Source organism: Serinus canaria, chromosome 7, assembly GCF_022539315.1.
Source record: "Serinus canaria isolate serCan28SL12 chromosome 7, serCan2020, whole genome shotgun sequence".
NCBI lineage: Eukaryota > Metazoa > Chordata > Aves > Passeriformes > Fringillidae > Serinus > Serinus canaria.
Genome location: NC_066321.1, coordinates 3,467,824 through 3,490,323, shown reverse-complemented (window position 1 = coordinate 3,490,323; position 22,500 = coordinate 3,467,824). Strand labels below are relative to the sequence as shown.

Sequence of the window (22,500 nt, the reverse complement as noted above, 5' to 3'; positions counted from 1 at the left end):
TGGCAGCAAGGAAAATACAGGAGAAACCACAGCTAAAGTAACCCAAGTGACAGGGAAATCAGTAGATGCCTGGAAATTAGGGCTCAGACTGCATTTCTTTGTAAGACATTTTCCTAGGTCTGCACACACACAAGGTTTCTTTTTTTCCTTTATTTCTCCTTATATTAAAATCGAAAATTCAAACTTGATGTACTGAATTATAGCAGTATTACTTGCGTGAACTGTTTCTTAAATCTGCATTTCTGCCAATTTAACCTGTTGGTTTAAAGTCAAACTCAAAGAAAACTCTGGGCTTTGAGCTATAAATGTATTTTGGCTTTGAACCTCCAGCCTTGACCTAGGGGTGCACCAAATCCAGAGCTGGAGTCAGCTACCTGCGATTCAGGGCACAAGTTTAGCCACGAAGGGGAAATCCCAGAGTCTTAGCTCGGGAGATTTAAGCACGATCAAGTCACTTACTCAAATTAGCTTAAAATCCCAAAGCACTCTCAGCCTAAGCGCTCTCAAACCCCAGCACTGCCAGTGGAAAACCTTCATGGGTGAGGTGGGAGCTTTCCCAGCCCTACCAACACCCAATGGGATGAACCTCTGCCCTGACCCACTTCTCCTGCTGATTACCCTCAGAGCAACACATTGATGTCCCCTTGCTAATACCTAATAATTGCTAATTTTATTTCTTTTTTGCTCCTTGCAGACTTTCTGCTTTCCCTCAGCAACTTTTTAGCGTCCTCCTCACTGAACTGCCCACATTATCTCAGTCCCTCCCTCTGACTTACTGTTCCCTAACATCAACAAGCCCAACCCTTGTCCTGTTCCACTTCTCCACCATCACTTTGGATTCCCTGATTTTTTTATGGCACATTACATTACATGCCCACTACACCTTCTCTGTCCCATCCTGGGAAACATTTGAGGTCATATTGGATGGGGGCCTGAGCAACCTGGTCTAGAAGAAGGTTTCCCTGGTCATTGCAGGGACTAGATGACTTTTAGTGATCCCTTCCAACCCAAACCATTCTATGATTCTTGCCCCACAGTTGTGCTCCATCCAGCTCCCAGCACTTTTCCTTTCCTCAAACAGAAGTCAACCACCTCCACTGCTCTCATCCAGACTTGCCTCCAGCCACCCTTCCAAAGCCTGGGTGATGTGCTTGTCCCTCAGTCTTTGCCTGCTTTGCTCATCCCTTGCACGTGGCAGTCATGCCACACACAGATGTAGCCTGGCAGGGAATCATCCATATTTTATAAATTAATTTAGAAATGAACAGATGAAAATACTTCATATTTTTATATTAATTTATGTTAGCACTAAAAAAGCAATGCTAGAGCTATTTAGTCTACCACAAGGCCATATCAAGGCCTCAGTTTTGATCTGAGGGAACCTGACAGCTTGGGCAAAGTTCTTTGTTCAGACACCACATAACATACCTTAGCTGTGCTCAGTGTGCAGCTGTTACAACACTAATTGAAATATGTTTTTAAATGTATCAGGTTTCCGAACATTTGCAGAATTATTTTCTTCCCCTCATGTGCAAAACCCAGTATTTCAGCCATTTAAAATGAGTGTTTAGTTAGTAGGTCATAAAACAAAACTGGGCTAAGGTATTTTACACTGGGGATAGGGGTAAGTCAGCAATTGTAGGTGGATGAGGAGGACCTACAACTTTAGGAAATCATAGAATCCCCAGCCAGTTTGGGTTGGAAGGGACCTTAAAGCTCATCTCATTCCACCTCCTGCCATGGGCAAGGATACCTTCCACTAGACCAGGTTTCTCCAAGCCCCATCCAACCTGGCCAGAGCCTCACCACCCTCACAGTGAAGACATTCTTCATGGTATCTAATAATATCTCCATAATATCTAGATCCTGATATCTAAACCCACTCTTCATTTTGAAGCCATCATCTTGTTCTAGAGCACCATCATGCAGTGCCACAACATTCTTAACATCATTGGAGAAGAGATAAGTCAAAAGGAAGCAGATTTGACATCCCACCCCACAGCTTGTATCCCATCCCATCCGAGATCCCCTGTGTCATCCATGGGGGATGCAGCTAGGACAGGTGGACCCAAGGAAGCTCACAGGAGGGCTCATAAATCTCTAGATCAAATATCTGGAAGAAATGTTTGGGCCTTTATTTTGTTGCAAAACACAGGTTCCCATGGGGGCCCACGCTCAATCTACAGAGGGGAAGTTATAACTAATCTGTTTGCAAAGCCTCTAAAATTGCATTTCTGTTAAAACAAGACAACAACAACAAATCTCTGATAGTAAGTATCTCTCAATCTTCCTGGGCTAAATGTCTTTGACTGAAAAGCTCTGCATTTCCCATTTGCAGTGGTATAAAAGTCACAAGACATCAGATCACAAGATATCACTGGTCCCAGACTAAATATCACCCATCCTTTGCCTAAGGCAAGTGGGTCTCTTTTCCATGGGAGGGGGCCAAACAGAAATCCCACTCTTCGGAGGAAAGAAGGAAACATTTTTGTGACAGTTTGTTGTTTGTTTTTTTTTTTTAAGGCAGTTCTTTTAAAGCTACTAGGGGGTTTGGATGTTAGATGTAGTCCCAATGGAGATGGATTAGTGGCCAGAGCATAGCAAGGCGGTCAAAGGTGCAAGATAAATGCAATTTATATATAATTGCCCAAGCTGCACCTGTTTCTGTTTCAATAGGAGACCTTGTCTGCAGACGCAAACATAGAATATATCCTTTTATTTGAGTGTAAAATGGGGAATTCTAAACTTGTATCAGAGTAAAGCAAGAAAAAATAACCTTTAAATAGCATGTAAATTTTTTATGAATCAAGCTCTAAATAAAGAAAACTCCCAAGCTGGGAATTCAAAATACTAGCCAGAGAGAGCTGATTTGCTACCAGGCTCAAGAACAATATTTAGTTTACAGAATCAATCTGGAAATAAAACTAGTGCTTGCATCAGCATGAAAGCTACAAAAATAAAAAAGAGGTCTTAATAAAATATACAGTGGAAAAGGAAAGGATGAAAGCCCTAGCACAGCTGTGAGGCCCTCGACAGCCCACACAAGTAATAAAATAGAATATGATGTAATATAGAACAACAATGAAAGGATTTTAAATTTCTAGGTAGGATTCTGAAAAACTGTTTCCAGCTTTTGTTGCAGAGCAGGCACGCTGAGAGTTCCCCTGTGAAGCTACAACAAAGCTGGTGTGTGGCAGACACGGGCGTTGACGAGGGCAGAACAAACATTAACCTTCACCTTACTCCTCCATCGCTGGACCAGGAGCCAGGATTTGTCTGTATTTCTAGATGCTCTGATTTTCTGTTTGCTCTCCTGCTCACTCACCCACTCCTGGTTTCCCTCCTTATGAGCAGCACCAAGAATTTTTTGCTTGCCAAAGCACCGATGCCTTGCCGTGAAGGCAACCACCTTCTTCACCTTTCATAAGGAAAGTGTCTTGAACCTTGTGCTAAGCAGCTTGGAAAAATCTGAGATTAGACACATCCCATATTGGCTCAACTAATTTCAGCCAGTCCAAATTAGGACGAGTCTCTAAGATTCCACAGGAAAATCATGTGAGCACTGAATGCCTGTGCTACCTGCCATGTTCTACACCCTAATTACAGCACTGCATCCCCTGGCTTGAGGCAAACAGGACCTTGTGAAGCTCAGACTCTAAGAGGGACACAGAACTTCTCTCAAAATTCGATGGCATCCCAAAATTAAATTGTCAGAATTTGGCTCTGCAACAGTGGCCTCTACACTAAATTTCAGATGAGCCAGAACCAATGCAATTCACTCATTGCAGTAACACAACAAATTTTCATTCTCCCCATGAAGCTGAAAGCCATTACAGAATACCACCAATACTGCACAAATAAAAAAACTATGGATTGCGACATTTGTGGCCCTTTTTCTACTGTGCTCCAGCTGTGGCAAGCATGGTGTACAGAGGTAATCATAGAGCTCTTTGTCCTACAGCTGGCTGCATGGTCCTACCAAAAGCTCTTGGGTTGACAAAAAGAACTGGCCAAATCCTATTCTTCTTGCCCTGGCACATAAGCTCAGCTCCACTACAACTCCTAAGCATTCCTGTTTTCTCCTTTACAACACTTGATTAACAATAAACAATGATTCAGACAGCTTATATAGTTTTACCTGACAATGTTTTGATTCTAATGATTTCTCTGTGATAAATTTTTAGGGGCCTCTGTCTGACTCTTTTAACCCTTGTTCTATCACTGGCTGCAATAGATACACAGACCTTGAGAAGGGGTGACAAATAAAAATCTGATTGTCCCAAAGTTCTGATAAAACACATATATTCTTTTTACACAGAAAAAAAGGAGATTGTTACAAACAACATCCATTATTTTGTGCTTCTCCAGGAAAGATAGAAAATGCTCCAATTCCTCCTAAAACAAGTTTTTAATGAAGCTACAACAGGTCATGATCAGCTGCTCAGAAAACAGCAATACCCTCAGAAAAAAAAGGCTTTCTTTCTCATTTTTGGGTCTCAAAAAGTTGGTTGAAAAACCTGGGCCTGCTCTTACAATGACCCCAAAGGCAGAAGAGAGTTACTTTCAATTTAGTCCCTTCCAGTGAACATGGGCTGTAGTTTCACACCTATGTTATTAATGCAATTACAAGCTCTGCCTGAAACTATCAAATTAGTTTGAAATTCACTTAAGAGGCACCTGAGCCATCAGCCAGAATGCCAGTGCAGTGTGCCTCCTGAAGGCTGTGCATGAGGTGTTGGGGCTGGCCCAGCCAAGCCCTTCAGAGCTTCCACCCACTCAAACACTGGCATGATGCACTGAGGCTCCATAAAAGCAAACACTTCCCTGATAATAGTACTTCCCTCTTTATCCAGTGAGCTCCATCACAGGATATCATGAATTAATATTTACAACACCCCAGAGAGGCGGGCTGGTATCATTTCTCCATGTTTCAAAGATGGGCGAAGGTGAGAGAAAGCTGAAGCAATTTGCTGCAATTCACTGAGGCAGTCTGTGGTGAGGCAGGGGAGAGTGCAATGCTCTCAGTGCCTCTGCCACAACACCATCCTTCCTCTCCCTAAATGCCAGGCTCCAGCCTGATGATGTGCTGTAGTTCGAGTGTATTAAATCTGACACCCTATACATGTTCTGGATCATAAGGCTGAGTCCCATAAAATTGATGGACGTGAAGTTGAGAAGCCAAAAGGGACAGAGGAAAGAAGCAGGAGAAGAGTCCCCACGTTGCAGATGTGTGGCATTTTTCTAGGCAGTAGGTTCCCATGCTACTTCAAGACCATAACATATTTTTGCTATTACAAATGCAGTTTATTTTGCAAATCAAGGTGATTGCACACATTTCAGCTTGTCAAATTTTCAGCCCTTCAACCATATGTCTGTCGACCTTATGGACTACCAACTTTATGGGATTCAACCATATGTCCAGATCCCGATATATATGAAGGCCAGTTCCAACATAAGAGCTTTACAGTAGTAGTGTAGTAAACCATAATGTTTGCAGATGGCTGTAATAAAATCATTCAGGAGAGGAAAGGTGCAGGGACGTAAAGCCTTCAAAGCTTCTTCTACTGAATAAACAATTTGATCTGAATAATGTAGTGGGAAGCACATTCTGCCAATGAACTGGCTGATCTAGTCCAAAATGTTGCTTTTAATTTTCTTTCCTAATCCCATGTGTATTTTAACTTCCTTTTGTGTTTTCCGTTGTGGGATTAGCTTGAAATTTGGAAGAAAAGTATAAGAAGGAAAAATAACAAAGTAAAGGATTTTGATTTTCAAGGCACCGTCTACTTCTGAACTGTAAATTTTTCATCTGTGAAAAGCCAAAGGGTTATGTGGGGCCTGGAAGATGTATTAATAGAGAGGTATAAGGTTTTTACCCTCACATGGTGAGATTGAAGGATGATGTGACTTGCTTCATTTCCTGAAGCAGGACTCAGCTTTCAAAGTTAAGGCAAGTTTCCTCCTGAGTAAACTTTTTCTAACTCTAGGAAGTTGGAGTTTGGTTTATGTCCTGCTGCACAATAATTCAGATGATAATTCACATTCCCTTTGTCCAACATAACTTGATATCTCTATTATTTGGGAAGCTCCGGTCCCATTTTCCCCAAACTGAAACATGCTGAGCCAATGTGCGGCCCTCAGAGAGCTCTGTCCTGGCTGACAGTGGGGAAGGGAGCACTGTTTGTAAGGGGAACCACGGCCAGCATAGGTGTGATAGAAGGTCTTTTTCAAACCAAAGTATTTTTTAAGCTGACAATGCATGGTGAGTTTTGGCAAGCTTCCTTGAACTAGACAAAAATCACTTCCTGCTCAGGAAAGAAGGGAACCTTCCCTGGGCATTAACTGGGAAGTGAAAAAGTGAACTGCAACCTGCTTATGCTGCTGATGTGCAAAATCACTGCAAGAGGAAACCCCCTGAGCTGTTGACTTTCAGATAACTTGGCCAGAGCCAGCTCTCATGCTGCTAACGTCAGTGGCCCTTTTCCTATTGGATTAAATGGAGCAGGGTCAGATAGTGTCTAAGAAACAAGAAATACACTGTCACTCCTCCTTCCCATGCCGGATTTTTTATTGACCAAGTTGCAGTTGTCTCTGAGTGCTAGGGCCTGTCTCATTTCCAGAGGGCTTGGCCTGGGAGATAATGATTGCCACAGCACCTACCAACATTCACCCCATCACACCCAACTGTCCTTAACCACGCAATAACCATTAAAAAAAATTTTAAAAATAAGCCAGAACAGAGAAAAATAATTTTTTGAAAGCCTCAGCACCTGCACAAATGTACTCATGAAGGACTGTGAAGAACAGAGCACGACCCTCAATCCTGCCCTCGGCATGCTCGGCTGCCCTACCTGTGTGCTCGTATTTGTGTCGCAGCAGGGAACTGCTCTTCTGGAATGTCTTGTCACATAAGTCACACGCGTACATGCCACTTTCTGTCTTCTTGATCTTCTTTCGGGACAGACAGGAGTCAGAGTCCGTCATGTCGTCGAGGCCGGACATGTAGTCTGGGGTTCCATCAAGCAATTCTCCCTGTGAGGGAACCACTCGTCAGCAAAAGCTGCTCCCACCACCAACCCTGCCCACCAACCACCCCAGGGAAGTTACAATCATTCCTTGGTGGTCCCTCTTTGCTTAGGAATATGAATAATGAAACTACAGATGATGGAAAGTATGGAAATAACGAGGAGCCTTCTACTTCTATGCCTCAAACCAACTTTCTGTCTTTGAGCACTCTGCAGTAACGTGGTTTGCACAAACCAGCAGTATTTACCATATCAGCACTAAATATTTCCAAGAAAGTGTGAAGAGGAGGCTTTTCATGGCCAGCAAAAGGTATTGTATTATTTTACAGAGGTAAATGTAAGCAACAGTTAAGGGATCACTCCTTTCAAAATTCCAAAACTTGGGTGTATTCCGTATCTGTAGAAAGGTTTTAATTGAATTTTATATTTAGGTACAAATGTTATTATTATGCAATCCATTTAAATGTATGTCTCCCGACTAAAGGCCTCAAGCTATATTTTTATATTTAATTTTGTAATTTGAAATAGGGAATATTAATAACACTTTTTATCAATGTTCTATCTATGTTAAAACAGCCTTCAGCATTAAGCAATAATGAATGTGGATCAGTAAATTATTAAATTTCTTGATATTTATTTTGTCTCGATCCAAAGAGAGTGCAAACTTGCATGATAACATACATTTCCATTTGCTATCACACAGTTCAGTTTTCTTAGACTAGGTTTGCACTAATTAATATTAGAGAAGATTAAATAGGCTTAAATACATTTACAAAGAGGGCAGATGTACTGTAAATTGGAATAGTGGAACAGCTGTTATGGAGGTGCAGTGCTATTTATGCTCCTATTGTGCAAAGAGGGATTACAGTCTGTAATGTAAAACCATACCTGATTTTCACATTTGAAACTATAAAACATTTACTAGTCAGTAAAATTACTAATGGACGGTAATAGGACATGGGGGAACAGGCGCAAATGTAAGAAAAAATTATTAATCTATAATCAGGTAATCTCATTTAACTAAACTCTGTACATTATATCTGAATAGACCCAGCAAAAGGCTATAAAAGTACAAGACTTCTGTGGAGCTGCTCTTCACTGCAGGCATGCAAGGGACAAAATCCTTTGTTACACCTGTGTTGACTGTGGGACAACCGGAGGGAAGAATTATGGGTTGCACCTGGGCACAAAGAAGGGCTGACCCAGATTGCGTGTCCAGGGAAGGACTTTGTCTGCGATTAAGGGCCCTGGCTGCTACCTCTCCAAATAATTTCATTTAATCTCTGGGGTTTTTTCAAAGCTGTTCCAGATGACTGGCAGGATTAGAGGCCTAAGAGACTGGGAAGACTAGTAGGTGGCCCAAAGGAAGGAGCTATGGGTCAATGTTTCTCATCCCCCAGACATTCGTAAGAAGAGGACAACTTTCCCATGAATAGTGGGTGAACAATCCCCCAAAAATATAGGGAAGGAATCTCTTTCAATGGATTACAGTGTCAATGAGGCTCTATGGATGTCTGCTTAGAGGCCTGCAACTTTGTGCCTGAGTACCAAGGTGATTCCAAAGGGGTCTCCCACTGCTCTCTTTTCTCATTAGAAACTACATTTCTCATGAAGTGTAGTTATGCCTTGAAGAGATAAATTTCACTTTAAAGTTTCCTTCCTTTTTTCCTCTAGGATACAATTTTTTATGGACATTATCAATACTACTACTACTACTACTACTACTACTACTATTATTATTATTATTATTATTATTATTATTATTATTATTATTATTATTATTATTATTATTATATTGCTATACGAATCTAAAGAGAAACGGCTGAACTGTTAACAGAACAAAGTTCATTATGTCTGTTCAAAGTAATTGGTACTTCTGAATCCAAGTAGAGGTACTCTTAAGTTAACTGCAGTTTATTTTCCTATTCCAGCGCATCTTTCCAAGTTCAGACTTAAATAAACTCTGCTAATTTTGTTGGAAATGTTGATTATAGCTTTGGGCTTTTTCTTCTCTAAGAGGACACATCACAAAATACAAAATTCTAGCCTTTCAAAGCAGAAAACTGTTGAAACCATTTACCTGAAATCCTTGTTTCCGCTGGTACTTTCTCCTTTGCTGCATATCGGCAAAAGTAGCTGCTCCAGTTGGGTAGGTATAGGCCATATGTGGTAGGAAGCTCATCTGATCTAGTCCTGGGTATGGTCGCAGCCCAGGAATACTGGTCTGGACTGGTGGCATAAAAGTGGCTGGGGGAAATGCGCTCTGTGGTGGAAGTGTTGTGTATAAAGGTTTGGCACTAAATGGGTTCATACCAAATACTGGGTTAGTGCTTTTATCCAGATTATTTGAATTAGAAAACTCTTCTTGATAAAAGTCAAGTTCAGTGGCTCATCTGAGTTTTCAGATGATGAAGAAACACTGTTGTGTTCTAAACTTACACTATTAGCTTTTGTTTTGTTCTTTGTGGCTATAATACTTTTGGGTTCTTTCATTTGTTTTGGTAAAGACAAGTCCAATGGCTCAGCCTGAAGCTCCTCAGAAGAGAAACTGTTTGGAGTGTAAGAACTGCTGTGGGAGTTTTTAGAAGATGTGGAAGAAAGATTTAAAGGAGAAGGAGTATTGCTCCTAGAGTGGTCCAATTTATCAACTGGCTTAATATTGGTAAAATGAGGAGGTTTTGTTAGCCTGAGAGGAGTATCACAATTAGTAACACTGTTATGGAGTTCAGCTATAGATGGTGAAGTTATAGAGTCCACAGGCTTAATTGGAGATCTGGCTGACAAAGAGTCTTTAGTGGGAGTGTTGTTGGTGGCAGCCAGCGCCACCTTGGCACTGGCCCTTTCCAGTGATGGTGACCTGGAACTTGAATACTGGTAGACTTTTCTTTGTTCAAACCATTCCTTCACAAATTCCTGAGGAAGGCCAACAGCAATGGAAATTTTCAGTAGTTCATCAGAGTTGGGCTCCATATTCATAGCATAATATGCTTTAAGTACAGACATGTGGTCCTTGTATGGGTTGATGGGGCTAGTCATTCCTTTCTCAGAAAGTACTGATGACAGCAAGAGGGCTTGCTTATCAAACACTCCAGGTTTGTTGGGAACCATGTTGTCATGAGGCTGAAGGACTGCCTTGATTTCTTCGTTCATTTTACACAGGTAACGCTCATGCTGATGCAACGGAATGGGACCAGGAAAGCTTTCTTTACAGAACTGGCATGAAAATGGAGTGGATACGTTGTGGTTCTCTATCATCTTGTCTTCAGTTACCAGGTCTATTAGGGTTCGCAGCTTCTCTTTTTTAATGTTATTGAGCTGCCTCCTCGAGTCTGTGGTCAAGCTCTGGAGGCAAGCTTTGGCTTCATTGACTTTCTCTAATGTATAGTCAATAATACTTTTAGTGGCACCATTATGACTTACTACTGGAAGACCCACGGGGGGAATATTGGGGGAGGTAACTCCTTGTTCCTCGGCTTGAGAGCATGAATCCTTCATGTGGTAAACCTTCAACTTGGAAATCTCTTCAGCCTTGCAGTCCATTTTCTGCCTGGAAACCGTGTTGTCCACAATCTGTAGGACCTTCTGCACCTCGCTTAAATTGCTGCCTACCGCAGGAAACCCGAGCAACGGTGCTTCCATCCCTACACCTAAGTGCTGCATTGGACTTTGAGCAGACGCATGAACTCCTAAGGGGCTGGTTGCTCCAAGTCCACCATTCATAAAAGGACTAGTTGCACTAAACCCATGTGAGGCCATAAGAACCTTGTACTCATTGAAATCTAGTGGTTCTGTTTTAATTTTCAGTAGGCCTGTTTGCTCAGACATACTAAGTGGTTTGCCATTCTCCAGCTTGTTTCTCAGCTGTGTGATGGCTGAATTAGTAGGAGAGGAAGATACAGAATTAGGAGAAGAACCCGTCTTGATATTGTTTCTCATTCTGCCATTTACAGAGATTAAACCAATACACTTCTTGCTGCTGATGTGCGAACTGTAGGAGCCAGAATGGGAGAAACGCTTCTTGCAGTTTGGACACTCATATGGTTTTTCACCTAAAATGATAATTAAAACCAAATGTTAATTATCATTCTTGCTGCTATAATTGCGAGAGATTGCTCTTGCTATCTATCTGATCGTCCAGTGATTAATAGTGAAAGAAATATTAATTCTCTGAGCATGGCCACACACCACCACTGCTTTCTTTACCCTCCTCTTTCTACAGGTTTTGAGGTCAGTTTGGACCCAGGGTCTCCAACTGGCAAAAGCCATCAAAGTGTGAGATTGGCTCCAGACTGACCAGGGCAAATCACAGGTAAGCACCCTGTAGGGAAGACAGTCAAATCAAATTCAGACTGTTCAAATTTGATTTATTTCTTTTAAATTTTTTTCTCCCCCAGAATGGAATTTTCACCGGATATGAGCACCAGTATGAGAAACTGAGTCCTGATGTTAGAACCTCCACGTCAGTTTGTGCCTGGGCTGAGCCTGGTGACATTTTGTGTGCTGAATTCTGCATCAAGTAGGAGAGCCAAAATGCCCAAGTCATTCAATCTGAGAGGCTTGGCAGTTTCTTGTTATCTGAGAATATGAGTTGTATTTCACTCAGGGGGACTTTTTATTTTGGAAAATATAATGGACTCTTCAGGCTCCCGCTGCACAGCGATGAATGAACGCTTCTGAACTCAAACTGCCAAACAATCTATATTATTTGCAGGAAGCTTTACTATTTCCAAATCTTTTAGCAAGACCGTGGTATTAACAGCATGATAAATGAGGATGACTCAGATATCACTTATGAAATACCTTGGTAGCTCCAAGAAGCCAGAAGCAGAACTGTGTAAATTTTAAGCAGTCTTTAAAACTCAGCTAATTAAACAAAATGCAAATGAGCACACCAGCACCTCCGCTACTCACCACTGTGAATTCGCAGGTGTTCCTTCAGATGGTGTTTGTATTTGAAGGCCTTGCCACACTCAGTGCATTTGAACTTGCGATTGCCTGCTCCTTGGGTCAGCATTTGGTGCTGGGAGGAAAAGAAGAAAACAAAAGAGATCCCAACATGAATTTTATGCAAGAGAAACCATGAATTTCAAGCTTAAAAACCAAAAATTAAATTAATGTGTGTCTGAATTCGTCAAGCGGACCAAAAGGTCTGCATGTACATTTATTTGTCTCATCAGCGTTGCAATAAAAATCAAAATGTTGGCAGTAAACCGAAACAAATGAGAAAATACTTTCACATGAGCATTCGATATTTGCTTTAGAATTATTTCCTAAGTCTCTCATCAGAAATGTGTTGCTTTAAGGTATCTTACAATGGGAGAAACAGTTTTATAAGAAGATTTGTGGCTCTTAATATTCCTAGCAGATTCTGAACATGTGGGACTCAGCTTGTTTAAAAATTCTGTTTACTGCATGTGGAGGAAAGAGAGAAACACTGTCGTTAGTGGCATTTTGTGTAAGATTTAATTCATTATCAAGCAGGAGAGACTGTGTCTTAGCATAAGCTGCTGCTGGAAATGTTTTTTTAAAATCACAGAGCAGCAGGAATGACTTGAGCTACCTTTCGTGCCATGTTTTTCCCTGGTGCTCTTCTGAGGGGCGAGGGAAAGTTGAAAGTTAAAAGGGGTGTAAAGATATAATCAAAGGAAGCTGACCTTTTTGCAACAAGCAAGGAAAGCCCAATGACTTTGAATTTGGAGAGAAAAAAAAAATTAAAAAATAATTATTATCTTGATAATCATGTTGCCACTCTGGATGCTCAAGGTAGGAGGTCAGCCTTTTGCAGGCAACCACGACACAAAAGCTTTTTGCAGGAGCAGGGAGGGGGAAAAAGGGGGGGGAAAAAAGGAAGGGAAAAAAAAAAAAAGGCAGCGCCGAAACGGTATGACAACTGCGAGGGTGTGCTGCCTCTTCCCACATTCCTGGCGAGACAGATGGTGTTACATGGGACACAGGGAGGTTTGTTCAAACAGCAGCAACCTTCAAAGATCAAGCAGAGCCCAGCCCGCCGCGCGCCATTGAGGGACCCGCGCTCATATGTTGCTGAGTTGCATAAACAAACAGCAACAGCTGTTTTGTCTCCCCCCATCGCCCTCCGAGGACTACTATAAACTTTAGTTGTGCCACTGTTAATATGATACAATCATTTTAATTTACTAATTGTAAATGCCATGAGCAAATGAGGGGACTTTTCAACACCAAAGCTACCATTCATAATGCGCCAGTACCAGCGCGCTCTCGCATGTGAAATTTCAGGCAGTTACATTGGATAAATATCCAGGCGGGTTTTGTTCCCTCCCCTGGCGTTTTTAATGATACGAGGCAAAAGGAAAAACCTTACAGTGGATCAGGTTAGGAAAAATATACATGGAAAAATGTGTTTGTCTACTGGAAAAGCCATGGGAAGGAAAGAAAGGAGAAAGAGCTCTGGAGTCATTTATATTGATTTAAGATCAAGCAAAAGATACGGTTCTCTTAAAAATGCTAATTGCAAAAATCGTGTGATTAGGAAGATGTGTGTTTGCCTAACTGAATTTACCTTCTGCTGAGAAAAACCTACCAAGAGAAATCCAGCAGATTGTGATTTTCAGGTTTTAAAAAAAAATAAATACAGCATAAAGGCTTTATAATTTGACACAATGCACACATCTATTTATTCAACTTTTAACCACGCCATTTGAGTTTCCATTACAGCCCTCCTTAAGATGGGTTTTTAGAAGTAATTCTCCAGCTAGGAGCAGTTTTTCTGCTGGTGTGTAAAGAATTTTGTGGCCCACGTCTATCACCAGCCCATCTAGGAGCACTAGGGAAGCTCAGTCACCTGTTTGAGACACCAGCATTTCCTTAAATGTGGCACTGATATAATATTACACGAACCCCATCGAGGAAAAAACGGCTCTGATTTATTGCAGATACGCTGCCGGGCTATACAAGTGAGAGCAATGCCCAATTCTAGTGGCACAATCACAAATGATAGCCTATATGTACTGTCGGAAGAGTTCTTCTCAAAATGTGTAATTATGTCTAACAAACGATTATACAAAATACGCATAATTTCATGTGATTGAAAAGGTTACTCAAAAAGTAATGAAAAAATATTAGCGGATCTTTTAGTGTGTCTTGGAGCTCCTATTTGCAACACTGCAAAGTAACACTAGGTGAAAAATGGAATTAAAATTGCTGAGATGTTTAATAATGTATAATTAAAATGCTACAGTTTCATTCACTTTTTGAGGAACATAAAAACGAAACTAAAGTCAAGTTAAAGTGCAAATAAAATTTCTAAATTAGAAATTAACACACTCATTCGATCGTGAACATAAGACTATTAAATCATATTAGAAGAGACCATCAAAAAATCATTTAGACCTCAATTAAAGCTATTACCATTAAAAGATCTGCATCTTCAAAATGCCATGAAAAATTAATAATGATTGCCAATCAAAGCAATATCGTTTCTCTAAGGGGTTATTACAGAAAGAAATCACTTAAAACCAGCCCCCCACCTGATCTGTCCCTGGCTTGTGTGTCACCATATGTCGCTCGAGCTGGGTGCGGTAGGCAAACGTGTAGTTACAGAGAGGGCACGAGAAGTTCTCCTCGTTCTTCTCGTGGCGGTACTTGATGTGCTCCTTGAGGGACGTCAGGCGCTTGTAGCCCCGGTCGCAGTAGGGGCAGGTCAGCAGTTGGGCGAAGGCATCTGGAGTTCCAGGTGGCAGGTCTGCACCCCGGGGTGGTGGCAGGGAGGGGGGGAAGAGAGAGGCAGGCCAAAAGGTCAGCAAATCAATGGCAGCTCATGGGCTGATTGCCCGGGATGGTATGAGAGGAATCGCCGCAATCTGCTGCCCGGGAGGGAGGGACGGCGCTTCCAACCGGCGGCGGGAGGCACCGGCACCCGCGCACGCCCACGGCAGACTCGCAGGGCCCGCACCGGACCTCGCCGGGAAATTAATTATGGGCATCACTCCTCCCGCAGACCTGGCTGGCTTGAAAACTAAGGAATACTTTTCCTGATCAATTGGCAATTTGCATTCCAGCCCCAGCTCATTATGTTACTTATGCCATTGACCGAATCCTTCCTACTGACTCTTCTCCAATTATTTATCAAGGCATTGGAGAGCAATAGGCTGGCTACTCTGTCTTTTGTTGCATTAAAACTCAATTAAAACTTCCCAAACTCCCAAGTAGAGCAGCAGCCTTTCTCCTCTTTAAATTCAGCTCTTCAGTTCACCCACCAAATAATACAAATGTGCTGACTAAAAAATCACAATACACTGAAATTACAGCCCCAATCTTTGCTCATGAAATTCCATGCCGCTGCAGCTGTTCTTCAATTTTTAAGGTAAACACCCAGGCATGTAGTGCATTTATAATTGCAACAGCTGCACGAGGTCAGGATACTGGCTAAAAATGAATTACAGCCTCACCATTTTCTTCTTGCCCATTGGCCTCTGGAGTGCCAAGGCGAGACAGTTCCTCAGGGGCTTCAGGGTAAATAATGGCTGTGTCGCTGCGCTGCAGGTACTCTGCTATGCTGACTGCATGCCCATCTCCTTCCTCCAGTTTCCTTTTGGCAAAATATTCCTCAAAGTCCGACGTGCAATTTGCGTTCTTCACTAAAATAAGAGAGGGGGAAAAGAAAGGGTGGTTGAGTGCACCATCCCAGAGAGCCTGGGCTGGTCACCAGTGTTAGAGGTTGAGCAGATGTACTACATGGAGCTACAAGGCTGGAGCTGCAGCTGGATCCTTGCTCCCATCAACCTTTCTCCAGCTCCTAATAAAATTAATGTGGGCTTTCCACCAGTGTGGGTGGAAGTAAGGGCAGGCAGTTAAATTAACAAGAACACGGGGCTCTACAGGGCAGCAGGAGAAGTTTATGAGGCTTGGGTAATGCAGGTAATCTTTCATTGCTGGAACCTGAACAACCTTCACGGGGCTCCTGGGGGTCCCACAGCTTTTGGCATGAGCCCAGTTCGATCTACAGGACTGAGCTCAGCTGCCCCTGGATCCTGCAGACCCCGAGACAGTCCCCACGTGGGAGATGACAATTGCAGGTAGTAAAAGACCAGACTTTTCTGAGACAGGTCTTTCCTCAGGCTGCTTTTTGTCAGCACAAGAAGAAAGTTGCTCACATCTTCCTGCTTTTTCTTTCCTCCCTGAAAAATTAACTTATAATGAGAGAATGGATTGTTTTAGAAACTTATTGCTTCATGATTTCTGCAATAGAGTCACATGGTTTAGACCATGATAGGGTCACCAAGCCCAAAACCACTTTGACAGTCCATGCAAGCGTTTTCTTTCTTTTCTTTGAATGGAACCTCAATTTCTTACTATCCATGCAATGTCCATGAAACATAATACACGCTCAGCTACAAAGCATCCTGTTACTAAAATTGTGCTTTTCTCCTCCAAGTATGAACACTGCTTACAGGAAAGACCTTAAAACTCTGGGATGCTATAGACAAATAATAATATCATTATACTAGAAAAGAAATAGAAAAAAAGGAGATTACGATTTTCTTCCTCTAAATTGTGTTACTTTGTTTATTAACAAGTCTTGAGAGACACAGTTGGTGGCAGGGAGCTAAAGATATTTATTTTTAACTGACCATAAATGAAAAAAACAACTTATGATTGATTAAATTTTTAATGTATTTCTGCTGAGGTGAAATAGGAAAATGAGGAAACACCATGAACTATTCTGGAGTTCATGTAAAAGTAAAATACTAAACAGCACAATTCTGCTGTTAGTGATGCCAGGGAGCAACATGGAGTAAACACGTGGAAATCAAGGGTTTTAAGGTTTTAACCACTGGAAGTGAGAGACTAACCAGCTCCTTGGTGTTTAGAAATGGGTGAAGGCTTTGCCTCAGTTTCCTACGAAAATGCAAGGCAGTGATGCTGGCAGTGAACATGAGCCATGACCTCTGACTGGGGCACAACTGGGAGCCTGCAGCCCCTGATTTGAAGCTCTGATCTCGGCGTCATCGATAAAAGTAGATATCCGTCTCTGTAAACCTCATCCCTTTAGCCGATAAAATCAAATCCTCTGGCTGAGACAAATATGCCCTATTTTTCATACCAGCTGAGCAGCATCTCAACTGTTCTGCAGTATTTTAGTGACAGTGACCAAATGGCACAGGACATGGGACCCTGGTTTTGGAAGGAAACTTCTGTTCCTACCAGAGTGGTTTTGTAGGGAATGGTTTCCCCACCACAGAGTTCCTCTCGGTCCTACTGCAACTCCAGCTACCCTTTGTTATCAGCATGAGGAACAATTCTCCCCTTTCAACACCAAAACAAAGCAGCTTCTAGAGAAGGGGAGTGTGAGTGTGGAGAAGACAGAGTACTTTGCATCCATGTTGTTCTGGGAGAGAAATATAGCAAAATGGTCGTTACTGAGTACACCTTATGCACAAGAGCATCACAGCAGGCGTAGGACTTCTTGTTTTTATCAGGAAAAAAAAGAGCTGAGGCTATACTTTTTATGTTATAAATCTAACTGGTCATTCCCCTTTTATGCCTAGATCTTCCAGGTGTTACAAGATCATCTACCCTCTGGCTTAACACTACTCAAGTTTCACTCCTTCCCTTGTCTTAACAATATACCCAAGGAAAGCAAGTTTAATTTTGCCAAATCTAGGCCATGAACCAATAAGTGAAGCAAGGAGAGGGAGTTTTTCTCCAGAGAGGAGAAATGGGATGGCTCCATGGGATGATCCCATGTGTCCCTTTTCTCCCCCAGGTAAATGAGGGGTACTTGGAGTTTGCAACTGCTTTTATAGGATTAGGATTCAAGCTACCAAGTAAGGCCTGAGTTAACATTAGGAGCTTCCATCCCCAACTCAAACCAAAATGAGGTTCTTTCTACATGCCCCCAAATCTATCTGCAGGCTGATCCAACAGGCTGTGGAGGACTGCTGCGATATTACCAGCCTTGGCTTCCTAATTCTCAGGATTATTTAGCTTCTATGTCTGTACATGCAATCCAGGAGCTAAAGCAAATGTTTACGTCTACATTATAAACCCCTAAAAACAAGGGGATTTAGTGGAAAAGCTGATAGACCCTTCACTGAAACAATACAACCAGTGCTGCAAAGCTGCAGATTAACACAAATAGTCAAGGGTGTCCATGTGGGTCTGGTTTCTCACCAGCAGCATTACTGACAATTCAGACGTGGCTGGAAGCTCACCCAGAGGTACTAAAAAGACCCATCTGACAACCATTAGGTTTGTCTTTCAGCTTCTGGGTGGAAGACTTGCTTCCCCCTTCCATGCCCTGATTTATTTCCCATGTACAAAGCCATGTTCCCGGACTCCTTGTGGGCTGACACTGCACACACACTGCACATCCCCTCCTGCGAGATCTATGGTGGGTGACCTCACCAAATAAGTCTTTTTTAAATTAATTATTGGAGCCTGGAGAGCAGAAATATTTTCGGCTCCAAAAGCTGATGTGGCTGTGTCACATAAAAATAAAACACATTAAGGAAAGCTATCTTTGGAGGCATTTAGGACCTTTCAAGATAAAGTGGGAGAGAGGTCCAAGGAGCTTGGGAGACCAGTTATTTTGTGTGGGAACTCGTCCTGTGAGATGGTGATAGCTGCCCTTAATCGCAAACAAAGCTAATAAAACCACAGCCTTCATTAGCCAGGAAGTGAGAGGCCCCCATTGGTACACACAGATTACAGCCTGAAAACGGCCTGTCCTCCAACCTGCCAAGTTTTGGTTCTGTTTTCCTCCCCCTGAAAGTTTTTCTTTCCCTTCTTTAAATTAAGAGATCTTTACTTGAATTTTGTCAGATGTTACTAATCAAAACCAGGAAAATGTATCTGTTTGTTTGCAGGGATTTTGTTAATCTGTTCTCTGCAAACAACCCAGCTGCAATAGCCATAAAAGGTAGAATAAAATAAACCATAAGAATTTCTTCATTCACCTTTTAAAAAGCTCTTCTGCTAAACATCACTTTTTCAAGTCCCTATTACAGAAATCCTCAGAAATATTTACAAATTCATTTAGCAGGACCAAAATCCTAAATTTTCACCCTAATGGTCACTTCTGCTTTTTCACTATGAAGCCTCCATAGCTCATTATAAAAATGCAGCTGATTAATGTAGGGATAACAAGATTTCTCTTAAAGTACTTCTAGGAAGTGGCCACTCTGACAACAGCAGAATAATTTAATAATGGAGACCTTTCCTTTTAGTTTTCTTTCTCCACTAATAATGTTTTGCAGAGAATTTTATGTTAAAAGTGCACCACAGATATTGCATGCACTTACAGAAACTTTCTGGTTGGATGTATGTTTTCATTGGGTTGAGTCTCAGCCTTTATTGAACATCTGTATTAGATCCCCTACAACCTGCAGGGAAAAACTGAGGCCAAACACTCAAGACAGGCCCAAAGCCTATAGTGAGGCTGAAGAAGAAAACTTTGAACACTTCTCAGACTATCCAGGAAGTATCTCCAACAGCTCAGGGACTGATTTCTTCCCTTTATTTGTCAAATAATGGTTGAGGAACCTCACTGGGCATGAAGGGAAGCTTTTACTCCTAATAAAGGAAACTACAGGTATTCAAAGTTAGCTGGCATCTCTCTCTCAAGGTTAAAAGATTGGCACAGGCATTTAATTTATAAGAGTATTTATGATGCCTAAGTAATCTGACATTGCTCTTAAGAGTCTATGGAGATTGCAGCAACTAAAGAAACATGTTCTACCCAACCTGACAAGGCATCAGCCTCCACTGAAAGAGGCTCTGAACACCTCAAAAGGTGACAAAAGGCTTGAATTAAACACTGTCAGAGCAGCTTGTGGTGGTTATTTGAGCAAGCCTCCCATTGTAGCCAGAGCAAAGAGGAGCCTAGGACTTGCACAGGGCATTTGGGGAAGGAATTGATAGGAGCAACACACAGAGAAGCTCTTGCATTTTAAATGCAGACCACCTAAATGCAAAGCACTCCTTGGGCTGTGAGTTTGCAGTGCATCTAGCTGGGGAGGGGTAACCCTTATTTCTTCCATGGAAAAACTGTTTCCAATAGAGGCAGGACACCCCATGGACCCCACGCAGGGCTGGCAGAGGGGCTCTATGGCACCCTCAGAGAGATTTTGTGAGGCCAATGATGAGCTGGAAGACAAGGACATCAGATACTGGAAGGGAAGGGACTGAGAGGACACAAAGTCTTCCCCTTCAAGCAGACCATATTGCAAGCATGAAAGAGTCAAGGCCTGTTATGGCAAGGAAAATATGTGCAAAGGAAGTCACAGGGACTGATAGGGGACCTCAAAGGCTCTGGTAATGGTAATTCAGATAACCATCAAACCTTGTTTCTGAATCAGATGTCTCTTAAAATCCTGTTTCTCCAAGTGCTAAACACAATTTTTCACTTTATTGCAGCCTCTTGGAAGTAAAATAAGCTTTTGAGATACATATGTAGCCAGTTCTGCTCAGCAACATCATTAAGTACACACGTAATGATGAACTGTGCCTCGGTTCCACCCTCCTTTCATGCATAATAAATCTAATGGATGAAGAAAGCAGTGATACGGTTTTATTTTCCTATTATTTTCCCCCTCAAGAATGATAAAGTAAATTTCTTGTGTTGCTTAATAAGAGCACTGGGGTTTTATGTGGGTGTTACCAAGTGTGAGTAATAAAATCCTTGTGAGACTTTGCTACCACCTTTTACAGTAATGTTTGTGGAGAATATTACCTACGAAGTAAATTTCATAATGGAATGGATAGAAATGTACTTACACTAAAAAACTCTTCCTTTTAGCTGTGTAAATCTATCTGCAACATCTCAAATTGTGACAAAATGCAGAAGAAACACTGGGTGATGTATGGCATTCAGCTGTGCTGAGGATAGAGTGGGGCCTTTGGAAAAAACATGGTAAATCCCTGAATTCATTTGGATTAGAAAATAGCAACAGGAACCTTTTGCTGGTTTTCTCTGCTAAGAAAAAGAGAGATGGCTCAGAGGTGATGCCTGCTAAATACCTCTGTCACACTTCTTGTGCCACCAAATGTATTGATTTCTAAGAAGACTGGAAAGAAAGAGATGCTAAAAGTGAGGAAAAACCCCCAACAAACGATTAGCCAGAAACATTATAATCTCATAAATATGTGTGTGTCTATGGATCTATGTAAGGGGCTTATGTGTGTCTTGCTGAAAAGATGTTTTCAGTCTCTGAAGCAGCTCACTCTGTGCACCACCCAAACCTGGGGCTGCCGAGGAGAGTGCACCCCATCCTCATCCTCAATCTCTTCGTACAGTCTCTCTCATTAAAAGGCCACTGTATCTTGGCCCTGCTGCTTTAAACTGTCCAAGGTTCACCGTGCCTGGGAAAACATCTCCTCACACTGCTGAGAACAACTAGCTCCCAAGGATGAAGATACAAGGAGCTGGGGCTAAAATGCTGTGGGACGCAGGAGGGGTAGCAAGGACTCTTCACCCCATGAATTGGTCACTGAACTCTCACAATCAAGTTGGGAGGGGAAATTAAAAACCAGGACAAATACATCAGTATTTTCCAATTTTTTAACACAAAACAAGAAATAGATTGTTTTGTCACTCCCACGCCTCATGCACCACTAGCTCTACGTGATCCCAAAGAAAAGTGATGCTCACTCCATGCAAGGCCTTACCTGTACCATTGTTTCCGGCGGTCTGAATTGTGGCTTCAGGCCCCATAGTGTCATAATCTTCCTTCATTTCTTCTGTGGAACAAAGCATGCACACTTTTAGCACAGGCAGGATGGTGGGTGGCTCACAAAGCTGGGGAGCACGCTGCGGAGCCGGGGAAGATCCCGCTCGGGGAAGGAGAGAAAAGGGCTCTTGTGGACCTCTACACAATGGCTTTGTTCTGGGAAGTGAATGAGTTCAGCAGTGCTGCAGGGACAGAACTTATTTACTTTAAACATGACAGAGAGAGGTAGAAAACAGAACCATTTGTTCAGAGTAAATGAAGGGCTTTTCCCCAGTATCAAATCTAATAAGCAGTCGGGTGAGAAAAAGGGATTTTTTTTTTTTTTTTTTTTTTTTTTTTTGTTCTTTTTTTCCCTACTTATTTAAAGAAATAATCAGTTAACAGACGCTGTGAGATCTATACCTGGAAGAAAATGCAAATGCAGAAGGAAAATGTAACAACTTCTTGTATCTCCCTCTCTATCTATCTATCACCACACAGATCTGAGCTGTCACCGTCATTTTAACCTCGTTTGAGGCACAGCAAGTATTAATATTGAGTGGTGCAGAAATGTGACAAATCTTCAACTGTAGGAAGTTCTCCTCTGCCACTACCACTTGTTTGCATCTTCTGTGCACTGACAAAGTCTGCCTTTATGGCCATAAATCAGATTAATTCACATGCAAATGAGCATGACAAGTGTAAAATTATTTATTATGTATTTTTATGGGTTGGTTTACTTTTCATGAACCTGGGGGTTCAGAGTGAATAAAAATAGCTTTTAGAAG

At 41.9% G+C, this 22,500-nt stretch overlaps 1 protein-coding gene across 1 annotated transcript in view; it reads right to left on the bottom strand.

Annotated features, from left to right (window-relative positions):
- ZEB2 (zinc finger E-box binding homeobox 2) overlaps positions 1-22,500 on the bottom strand; it is a 114,054-nt gene that overhangs the window by 4,075 nt on the left and 87,479 nt on the right. The window contains 7 exon segments of the mRNA XM_030241622.2: positions 6,852-7,032; positions 9,106-9,389; positions 9,392-11,074; positions 11,937-12,045; positions 14,531-14,745; positions 15,452-15,640; positions 21,672-21,743. Coding sequence (XP_030097482.2) covers positions 6,852-7,032; positions 9,106-9,389; positions 9,392-11,074; positions 11,937-12,045; positions 14,531-14,745; positions 15,452-15,640; positions 21,672-21,743 — 2,733 coding nt within the window.